General features: G+C 37.5%; 1 protein-coding gene across 4 annotated transcripts in view; it reads right to left on the bottom strand.

Annotated features, from left to right (window-relative positions):
- LOC136873738 (cytosolic carboxypeptidase 1) overlaps window positions 1-12,014 on the bottom strand; it is a 762,457-nt gene that overhangs the window by 322,849 nt on the left and 427,594 nt on the right. For all 4 annotated transcript variants that reach the window (XM_067146906.2, XM_067146907.2, XM_067146905.2 and 1 more), the window contains one exon: window positions 10,942-11,162. In XM_067146906.2, coding sequence (XP_067003007.2) covers window positions 10,942-11,162 — 221 coding nt within the window. The remainder of the gene's footprint in view (window positions 1-10,941; window positions 11,163-12,014) is intronic.

The raw sequence follows: 12,014 nt of genomic DNA, 5'->3' as shown, positions 1-12,014 counted from the left end.
ATCTCTTTTCTTATTCTGAATTTATAACCTGTGTATATTGTAATGAACATAAATTTAATTGTCTTTAAGTTTGCCTCCCGTAATCCAGAGTCAACTTCTATTATCTTCTATTATCTGTAGAAATGCATTAGACAACGGTTTATTTAAACATCCTTTGTTTTAAGTGTACTTAATTGTCATCCACTATGTCATTTATTTTAATGTTATTTGATTTTGTATCTTTTCCTTTTCGTAATAATTAATAGTTTGAGGGTGATTATTGAGAACCCTTTCTTCCCCATAACGTTATATTTTCCCACGGACCTCAATAGGGCTCCTGCCACTTCCACATCCTTCCGTAGTTGTCGTCTGAACTACCTGTAAGTTAAGTTTTACCTCGCATATGACTTTGAATTGCGTATGTTTGGTTTGGATTTTCATATACTGATAAGTTTACCATTTTATTTCCATCATTTTATGTTTTCGAATTAAACCCACCACCACAGGATGATAGAATAACACCTACGGTATCTCCTGCCTGTTGTAAGAGGCGACTAAAAGGGGCTTTGGAGCATGGGTTGGTGCCCATGGGGCTCTTAGCTGAGTCCTGACATTGCTTCTACTTACTTGTGCCAGGCTCCTCACTTCCATCTATCCTATCCGACCTCCCTTGGTCAACTCTCGTTCTTTTCTGATCCTGACGCTATTAGGTTTGTGAGGGCTAGGGAGTCTTTCATTTTCACACCCTTCGCGACCCTCATTTTTTTTGGACGATACCTTCATGTCTCGAAGTGTCGGATCCCTTCCAGTTTTTCTCTCTGATTAGTGTTATATAAAGGATGGTTGCCTAGTGGTACTTCCTCTTAAAACAATTATCACCACCACTATCATCAACAGGTTATTTTCCCAATTAAACATGATTCAATACAACATAATATACAACAAATACACCTTAAATTTAAAAAAGAAGTGAGTTGTCAAGATGTCCAAAAAGTTTATGAAGCTTACTTCAAGGAAAAAATCACTACTTGCACAAAATCATTTCATCTTGTGACACGTCCAAGTTCAACGCCGAAATGAAGCATCGAGGACAGTAAAAGAAAATTCAGCAGGTGTACATTTTGCCAAAAAGGAGAGAAGGTGTCACCAAAATCATAGTAGTCTGCCGAGAAACTTTTATGTTGATTCTTCAAGTGGGAAGAGACAGGCTGCAATGTTTGTGTTCTAAGATTGTGAGAAGTTCAGAAACTCCACCTGAAGTGGGAGGAGACCACATATCCAATAAATTTGCTGAGAAAAAAAGAAAGAGCAAAAAGCCACATAGGCACATTCATCCCGCTCGAAACTCACCACTCAAGAGCTAAGAACTGTTTATGACAGTACCTGAGCTCAGATCTTAACACTGCAAAGATACACCAGATGTTCAGAGAATAATACCCGCAAACTCCGATTCAATATGAGTCCTACAGAAGGATTTTCTGTAAATATTTTAATATCGGTTTTGGCTCGCCCAGTGTTGATGCCTGCTCAACATGTGCAACCTTTCAGTCAAGAATAGGGGCTGCAACGACTGAAGAAGAAAAGGCAGATCAAAGACTTCAAGCTTATGGCACACAAAAAGAGAGCAGACGAGTTCTACGAAAGACTGAAAGAAGATGCAGAAGATATGCTTACGTTCAGCTATGATTGCCAGAAAAACCTTGTGCTACCTAAACTCCCAGATTAAGCTGCCTATTCCCTACGTCAAATGTACCTGTTCAACTTCACAATGTGTTGTGGAAATTCGCACTCTTCCCCAAGTACGGAAAACGTGTTCGCGTACACATGGCTAGAAACTGATTTTGCGAAAGCATCAATCCAAATAGTTTCCACCATCCATCAGAACCTATGCTAGCAAGCAAATTTTCAAGGGATAATGAAGCTCCGCTTGTTTGCAGATGGGTGCAGAGGCCAAAATAAAAACAAGACTGTAATAGACAGGTTGACGCACAGGTTTCTGAATGAGGCTCCTGCTACAATTCAAGAAATTCAAATGTGGTTTCCTATTGTGGGACACTCTTTCATTCCTCCCGATCGAGTATTCGGAAATTTAGAGTGAACGTTCCGGAAGATTGATGTGATTGAGAGGCCACAAATCTATAAGGACCTCGTCACTGCCTTCCATTCATGGGTTCCAGGTTCGATTCCTGATAGGGTCGGGAATTTTAGCCGCGCCTGCTTAATTTCTCTTACTCGGGTACTGAATGTTTGTATTTACCTCTTCACGTACACTTAACTCACCTCATGAAATGAAATGTCGTATGGCTTTTAGTGCCGGGATATTCCAGGACGGGTTCGGCTCGCCAAGTGCAGGTCTTTCTATTTGACATGCGTAGGCGACCTGCACGTCGTGATGAGGATGAAATGATGATGAATACAACACATACACCCAGCCCCCGTGTCATTGGAATTAACCAATTAAGGTTAAAATCCCCGACCCGGCCGGGAATCGAACCCGGGACCCTCTGAACCGAAGGCCAGTACGCTGACCGTTCAGCCAACGAGTCGGACACACACCTCATCATCTACCACCGAACAAAACACGCAATACTGGATACATCCCTCCACATAGGGTTGGCGGTAGGAGGAGTATCAGGTCGTAAGTCAGGGCCAAGTAGGCCTACAGATATGCAACACAGTTCACATCTGCGACCCAATGACGGTGTGGGGAACGAAGCTGAATAATAATAATAATAATAATAATAATAATAATAATAATAATAATAATAATAATAATAATAATAATAAGGGTGTTGCTCTGAAATCGAAGAAAGCTGAAGACATCAAAACACTTTTAAAGAAACACTACAAAGATCAATAGGAAGATTCTGAACACCTGAACTTTTTCTCCGATATCTTCAAAGAACAACGACGCCTAGGAGTTGCATATGACAGCAACACCATTAACACTGTTTAATTACACTTGACAGGTTTTGCAAGTGAATATGTTTGCAAGATGGCCGAAGGTCAACTAGCAAAACCTGTTTAATTTGCATTACATTTGCAAAAACCTCTTAAGTGTGAACTATTTTTTTTAATTTTAAAGGAAGCTGTTAATGTGAGATTATACAGATTTTAGCAGTCAACTCAGGAAGTTTTTGAGCATTTAAAAAGTAACAAATCATTGATGTGTATTGTGGAAGTCAGCCGTAAGTTTTCGCCAATTTCCTCTTTTCAGTTTATGATGCATTTAACAGGTTCTGCTAGTGGACAACTCATGTATTTTAATGTTAAAGTAGTTTTTTAAACAAATTTCCAATTTGTTTAAAGTAACATTCCGAAAACTAGCTCTTTATACAAAGTGTGGCAAAAACAGGTGAATTAATGAAGTAGAATATTTTGACAATAGGTGTGAACAAAGTAATGATAATGCCATGCCAGAATTTGGAAGGGAATAAATAAATGTCAAATCAAGAGTGCAGAGATAGGAACATGAAAAGGAACACATAATACAATGAACACAATGACAGGCACCACACAAAGAGCGAGCACAGTGACAGGACACAACGACAAAAATGTTCCTAATGGAAAATTCTAAATTTCCATTGAAGGAATTAGATATTTTTCACCAATAGAGCATGTCAAAAATGTCAAAAACATATCAGATGTAAGGCTTTTCAAGCGTTTGCTCCATCAACCAGCGTTACGTCTTAGGTCTGACACTAGACTCATCAGAGTGGGATGTGTCAGACCCTACCCACTGACGCTGGGGTGTATGCAGGTGAACTTATCAGAAGCCCTTATAAGAGGCACAGTCTGATAACTGCATACGGGAGATAAATCTCCACAATGGAATCATTGCCCGCCTAGCAATTCCGAATGAAAAATTCTAAATTCCCATGGAGGGAATTAGATATTTAATACAGCAAATGCCTGAAAAGCCTTACATCTGATATGTTTTTGACAAATATGTTCCTTTCCATGTACTGTAAAATAGGGTGAATCTGACAACAACAAAAATTGGGAATTTAAAAAATTCCATTCATGACAGTTAGATCGCAATGTAAATTTGAAATTTTTACTATTGAACTTAATGGTGTTAGATCCAGAAATGAACTTATATTTGGTTCATATTTTTCACTTAATATTTAAATTTAATTGTTGATAGGTTCCACCTCACAAGGTAGGGTGAATTGGATCACTAACATATTTTGCATATAGGAACAGAATCAATCAATGTGTGAATCTGGTCATTATTTTAAGTTTAAAAACATATATTATTTATGGTAATGTATCACATTTTATTACAGTCCTAATTTGTAAAAAGAGTACATTATACTTAACTCTAGTAGTGCTAAACAAAACATCAATTTGAATTATCAAAGATTCCAAACAAATCTAAATGACAAGAGTTCCAGGTGGTAAAATGATATACAGTAGAACCCCGCTTGACCGGAACCTGGCATAGCCGAAATGCTCTGGCAAAATTGTATTTTAATATTCTTGTTTTTACCCTCTCATTCTTAGCCATAGATATTAGTAATTCTCTTGCTATATATGCTGATAGCTACTAGGTAAATCCTATTTTTTATATTATGACTTATGCCAGAATACACGTGTAACATAAAATAAAACAGTTTCTTACTCTCTAGTTCATTCCATGATACATTTTTCCTTGAATAAACAGGAATTATTATTATTATTACTGTATTATTATTATCATAAATATTATTATTACGGTATTATTCGTCGTGAAGATTATGCAGACGACTCCAACCATGACAATAGCAGTTCTGAGAATCGAGTTGCATTAGATGATGGATTTAATGCATTGGAGGTAAGATTGATTTAGAATTCTTATTAAAATACAATACCACATGCTTTAATTACAGTACTGTAATAAAATTACTGTATACGGTATTCAGTCAGTAGTAACAAAACAATTCTTTAATTATTTCACATTGCTTTGCGCTTTGTTGAACAAAGCAATGAATCTACACCAGCTGATGTACAGTGATTAAATGATGGCATGACATAGCTGCACGACAGCGCTGCACCAAGAAAATTCAGAAGAAGATCACTCATTTTATATAATGAGTGACATTATGTAAACATTTTAATGTTAATATACAGTATGCACCTTTGCTTAACAGAGTTTATGCATTTTTATTTTGACATTTATATTCCGAAAATATTTACCATGTGTCATCCGAAAAAAATGCGTCAACCGAAGAGGCTCCGCCCCCTTTATTTTGGATAAACGGGGTTCTACTGTACTGTCAACATTAAGGATGATTTCCTCGTTATCATAATCATTTACGGCATTAAATATATATACCACACCTTCTACCTTCACATAACCTAGCAGTGATGTAGAAGAGCACGAGGCAAATTAAAATAAGGAGCAGAAAAGGAGGAGTCAAAAAGAGAGTGCAGAATCAGAAGTATATAATTTCACCACCGTAAAATATCCTACAAAAAAGAGTTATTAATAATTGAAGCGATGCGCCGAAAAGGGATCTAACTGACATTTTTTCTGAATGTGAGGTTTCATCGGAATAAGGCTCTATATGGACGTTCCTGCATAGTGGCGTAGTCATGTGGAAGAATTCAGAAATTGTTGCTGTGCTAGAGGGTGGAGAACTTCTGTCTCGCGCGGAAAAGGGATCTAACTCCAGTCCAAGAGTGTGTTTCTTGCAATTAACTCATAATTGAGATTTTGGTGGTTAGACCCCTATTCGGCGCATCGCTTCAATTATAATGAAAGATTCACAAACTGTGCAAGTCCATTATTACAGTTTTAATTATTTTTTTTTTGCTATGGGCTTTACGTCGCGCCGACACAGATAGGTCTTATGGCGACGATGGGATAGGAAAGGCCTAGGAGTTGGAAGGAAGCGGCCGTGGCCTTAATTAAGGTACAGCCCCAGCATTTGCCTGGTGTGAAAATGGGAAACCACGGAAAACCATTTTCAGGGCTGCCGATAGTGGGATTCGAACCTACTATCTCCCGGATGCAAGCTCACAGCCGCGCGCCTCTACGCGCACGGCTAACTCGCCCGGTTTTTAATTTTTTATTAACTGGAAGACTAGTTTGTATCTTTTCCTTGACACCTGAGAATGTGGTATCTGCCACATAGTTCACAGATCCATCTTGGGTCAGGTTGATAGTGCTGTTTCATATTACAGATTTTAAAGTGATAGCCATGCACCGCCAATGGGGTCGCAAAATGTCAGAGCTCTTGATTCATGCCTGTCCAAGATTGGTTCATCATGGCCTCTATCAAATAAAATTCCAGCCAAATATCCTAAATTTTTTCCTGTCCTTTTATAGTCTCGTCCAGTAAAATGTAGCTGGCAGGTCAAATTTCAAATTTCAATTGCAAATCTTAAATTAGGAATGTACAAAAAAAAGTTAGATATTTTTATTTTATTGGAAGCATTGAAAATGTTGCATATGAAATGATATTTTTGAGAAAGGAAGCTGTTAATAGTAACATTTACTTTATCTTTATGGAAAATTAACATGCACATGAGGCAGAAAAAGCACAAATTGTTCAAACTGTTGTGCTAGGATATTGATTTTCGAGTTCATCCTAGAATCTTCTTATAAATTTGCATGATTGAATTCACCCTGCAAAACTGCAATATTATAGACATAATAGTGTATAGGCTTTTGGGCTTATGCCGTGTCAAGAAAATAAGAAAATAAGCTTCCGCTTTCGAAAGCTAGCGTTGTGCCACGTCCTGGGGGCCATCTGGTGGCAAATGAATGTACCATTTCCACTTCTATTATAACTGTACCGGCTGGTACACCTCTACGCCGCATATTTGAATTTCCGCCTTAAAGTACTCCTCTCCAGGAGAAACTCTGAACTTTAACAACTGTATCAACTCATAAGTTTCTCAGAAGATGTCACTACCGTAAATTTTGTGATTACGAAGTTGTCAGTACTGTGTGGAGTTCAACTTGTTTTGTTTTCTATTGAACAAGAAGTGTGGAGATTCTCTGATAGATGTCTCTACAAAAAACTATGACCATGCACCCTGGTGCGAAGTGGAAGAACTTTATTTGAAGAAATTTTGTATTCATAAGTTTGTTCTTTACTAAATTTCGTTCTATCATTTGTGGGTTGGCAATATAAATCTTTTCTTTCCGCCAGTTTTGAAGTTAGCCAATCAATTATTTCTGTAATTAATTTTTGACCAATCGTGTCGTTCTTCTTCAATTTTGATGTGTAACTTTTAGCCAGCCAATCAACGACTGTGGGTGTGTCTTAACACGTTCAGTACCTGCTTCTGAGCGGGACACCTGAATGCCTGGACCAGCCATTTTCATGCCTGGCCCTCTTGACGTGCATCACTTAATAAAATTTACAATTACTCCTAAACTATAAATGTTAGAAAAATGATACTTCGTGCTTACCTCTAGTAAATATTTAGGGTATGATATCTGGTGTCACAGGTTTCAAAAGTACATCTAATTTTATACAGCCTATCTGTATTTTAGGCATAATGATTACTGTCACTGAAGTGAAGAAATGAAAGAATATGAAGGAAGCGTATTTGGAACATTGTTTTAGAAAATATCGGAGTATGAAAAACAGCGTCTTCGGTCCAGTATATTTTTATATCAGGATTTTGGACTAATCGGTTTCCACGATTGCATGATCGAATTCTTTATGAAAGGCCGGGGCACCGCACTTATCACTTGACTCGCGTATAGATTGTTCTGCTCACACACATACTGATAAAATTCGTCATTCATGAAAATACTCATGTAACTCAAAATATCCTGCTTATTTTCTATTTGAACATTTATAACTGAATTCTCTGTAAATGGTGGAACAGGTGGACAATAACTAGGATGATATGTATCAGGCACTTCACCTTCCTCTATGGGCCTATCGGATTCGGGAATCGGAATTTCCTTGTCACTCTCACTTTAACTATCTGAGTTTAATTGAGGAATAAGTTCATCACCAGAATAATCATTGTGAACAATATCTAATAATTTATCTTCCGTAAGAAACTTTGTTTTATAAGCCATTATACTACACTCGGTAAGAACGACACGCACTGCATTGGAATCTCAAGTACCGACTTGACGCACGAGGAAGTGCTGAGATATTCCCGCTAAAACGAACAGCATTGCTTCACGCGGAACATTAAACGTCTTACGCCGTTCGTGGCCCACAGCATAGGAACAAGCTTAAACGTCTTACGCCGTCCACGGTCTGCAATGAGTTAATTATTCATGAAAGGTCTCGAATCTTCCCTGAGAGTATAAAAACTGCTGATTTTCCTGTCTCTCCGCCACTCGAACACCATCTAGCCTAGTGTATGGAAGTGGAGCAGGAGGCGGGAAGCACCTCTTTCATCTGGCAGCAGCTCTTCAACAAGGTAATGGCCACTTAACCATCTTTATTTCTTGCTAGCTCGCAGTTTAACCCGCGGGGAAGGTCCGAAACCTTTATTATGTAACCTATCTTCAAACATGTAAATTGCAGTCACTTTTGTAAAACTTCATATATCTTTAACTGTAAATCGGGGATAGAGAGTGCTTTTCCCTCTCGAGCTCCCCTTCATTTTTGCCTTGAGGTGACTACGTTTTGGTAACTTTTTCTTCCTTAATGTATTAAATTTTCTTATACGAGTCACCTCCATAGGTTGGGAATAGCCCCTGGTCATCGGCCTAGTGCCTCTTAGGTTTTAAAAGATTTCATGTAGGAGTGCAAGTACACGCCTCCTTTCATTTTGTGTTTTGGACCGTTAACTTAACCTATTATTTTTCAACTAAGGCCCAGTAGGTTGGGTACGAGATACCCCCGTTTCATTTAATGTAAGTTGTGCCTTGTGGGCAATTAAGTGTAAAAATCTTATATGGCCTTGTAATAGGCGTGAAAAATTGAGAGCGGGTCAGCTCGTGTATATGTGGTAAAAGTGCCTCTAGGAGGCTTGACATGGTTTTTTTTGGAGCTAATGCTCCTTGTATGAAAGGGTTTTCTTGCCCTTTGAACTAATGTATGCCTGGGTAAAGTTGGGCTAGTAGCTCAAGGATTGTAAATTGGGGCTCGAAGCCCAGAACTGATTAAGATCCCTGAACTTGTGCTTTCGTTTGTAAAAGTATACCTTGTACCTGATTTTTCATTGTTATTTCACCTAGTGAAAATGTGTTAAATCTTGTCTATTGAAAATATAATCTTCGGTTACATTTTAAGTTTTGGTTTCATATTCTGGATAGACCCATTCCAGCCCACACCTTCTTTCACCTCTGCATTCCACGGGCAACTCCGTAACAATAACATTCCGAAATTCAAAGTGTCATTGTTTAAGAAGCCTTTCTCGTGGACAGTTGAGATTTTTTCTGAGGATGCAGAGCACAGTTTTCTGCGAAACGTTAAGAATTTCACCTTATTTTCTTCACATGGCATAAGCCCAAAACCTATACACTATCATGTCTATAAGTACAGGCCGTGAAAGCAATAATGCAATATTATATATAATTAGATATGGATAGTGTCTAGATGGTGTTAACTATGGACTCGAAACTGAAGAATTGTATTCAAGATGTTCGTATGAGAGTAAAAATATCATCAGTTAAAAATTCTGAAACTGAGGTACTTATTGGCCAATGTCTTTACTTCATGAGTGACACACACAAGAAAAACATCTGGTGACAATAGCAACTGTTGGTACTGTGCACTAAAAAACTTACCATAATTGTAAACCAGTTTGTCCAGAACTCAAAATCGTAATCAACTACAGGCCTGTTGTTGCGGTACTGCACCAACATGTCCTAAACATTTCCTGAAAACCTACAACCTGTTTTCCAGTCTTTGACTGGGTCAGGGATGTAATGAATGAATCAGATATAGGCTGTTATTACGATGGAGTCGCCACTCCCAAAGCCTAAACATTTCCTACTGTTGAAAAATAGATAAATGATCAGTCTCATCCCATTTTATGATACCTATTTCTACAAGACTTGATATGACATTTGCTCCCTTCCAATGCTTAGACTATCCTGTCGGAATCCTTTTTCCCTTTGTGTTTGTCCTGTGTCCTAATGTTTTGGCACCTGTATTCATCTTATATTTCTTCCCATTTCCTGAATTAATTCAGCTTTCTTCTTACCCTATACTTACTGTGTCAAGACTGAAGAACTCTCAGAATGGCCCCATGATGAGTGTTGATGCCCACCCTGCTGATGACGTTGGGAAGCAGAAAACAAGCTTCTTGTTGTTTAAAAGAGATGGATTTAGAGGAACTGGGATTAGTGAGGAGAGAACCTATTTATGTGAAGACACAGAGTATGAAATTAATATGGAGATGCCCATGTCCTTTTGTATTTTCATGTTCGTCCTCGTCTCCTCTTTCTATTCACTTTTCCTATACTAACCCTTCATTGTCTTCATCCTATTGTATGTTCTTTTTCATGTTCCCATCACTAAACAACCTCACATGGGAGACCTCTTCTAGTTTTAGCAAAAACTATTTGACTAATATAAGGATATCCTTACACTTAAGAAAACAAGTGCTAATGAGAGCAAAAACTGCTGCATTGTGAGTTTAGCACTGTGTATGTGAAAAACTTCCATACACTTTATTACAAAAGCTTTAATCCATGAAAATCAGCCTTTTCTGAGACATGGAAAAGGTACTTGATATTGCCAGAGGCAAAGCAGTTTGAGATTCTCAATGCATCAGGCATTAAGCACAGAGAATGAAAAATGCTGAACAACCTGACATTTCATGTGCATACAGCATTGTTACAATCAGTTTTATGTAATTTGGGCAAGAAAGTAATACACTCAGCTGGTAGTTTTACTCAGTTCAGAGATGTATGTCAATATGAAATGAGAGGATCTACATGTGAAATAAATACAATTTTCCTAATATTCATTTAGATAAAGGTAGCATCTCTAATCACAATCTGCTTCTCTTAAGCTATGAATTTCTTGAAGCCACAGCAGTACTTACCAAGAGTTGAGAATATGTGTAAGGATAGTGATACGCAATATAGCAGACATCGTGAGCATGAGGGAAGGTTATGGTGAAGGTGGCTGTTAGATACGATGAGCGCCCTCTACCAGTTGGATTTTGGTAACTGTTACGGTAGTAACAGATGTCTGTTCCCACTCTAACCCAACCACCATGGCCATCAACAGCATCTTTCACAGAGTACATAATAGGCTTCATACCTGAAAAGGAAACATCAAGCATTATGTACAAGCAAAGAAACTCAAAATTACAATTATCTTAAGTGGCAGTCTAGATTTTCTTACATTACATGATTTTCACCAGGCTATCCCAATTTAATATTTTCAAAATCTTGTATTTTTCATGTCCAAAGACATCACTTTATTTCCACAAGAGATTATTTCAAATACAACGAAAATTCAACAAAACTGACAAATAATTATACTTTGAAATAATTACTGCTAATAATCAAAACCACATTTGTTATAGATAGTTTGTTTGATGACAGCCACGTAAGTTCTGGGATGAGAGTGTCAGAAGAGATAAGGAGTATTACTGTAGAGGAAGACTTCAATCTATTATACGTGTGTGAATTGAGACAGAACTGCAGATTAACAAGAAAATACTATAATCTATAAACTTCACTATTCGTATTGATAATTCCGATGATCACAAACATAAAGATAGGAATTTTCCACATAATCAATACATTTATTTATTAAAAGTTACTTAAAATATTTTTATATAACAGTACCGGTTTCGACCCTAAGTATGGGTCATCTTCAGCTGCTGAAGAACCTTCGTCTTAATGAAAACAACATATAATATTAAAACACTAGTTGGGCCTATGACCTTCGATGTTAGGCCCTTTAAAACAACAAGCATCATCATCAAAACACTAGTTATGCTGATTATGAATGACAATTGCTAAATTACAATGATGTGTTATGTAATAAAATATGCTTGAAAGAGTAGTTTTGAAAGTCTAAAATGTTCACCAGTTTGTTATGACACTGATCTTGATGTTCACTCATATACTCATTCATTCAATTACAGTGTTACAATGTTGACAC

Source organism: Anabrus simplex, chromosome 5, assembly GCF_040414725.1.
Source record: "Anabrus simplex isolate iqAnaSimp1 chromosome 5, ASM4041472v1, whole genome shotgun sequence".
Lineage (NCBI taxonomy): Eukaryota > Metazoa > Arthropoda > Insecta > Orthoptera > Tettigoniidae > Anabrus > Anabrus simplex.
Note: the sequence above shows the minus strand (reverse complement) of the source record. Positions and strands in the feature narration are given on the sequence as shown.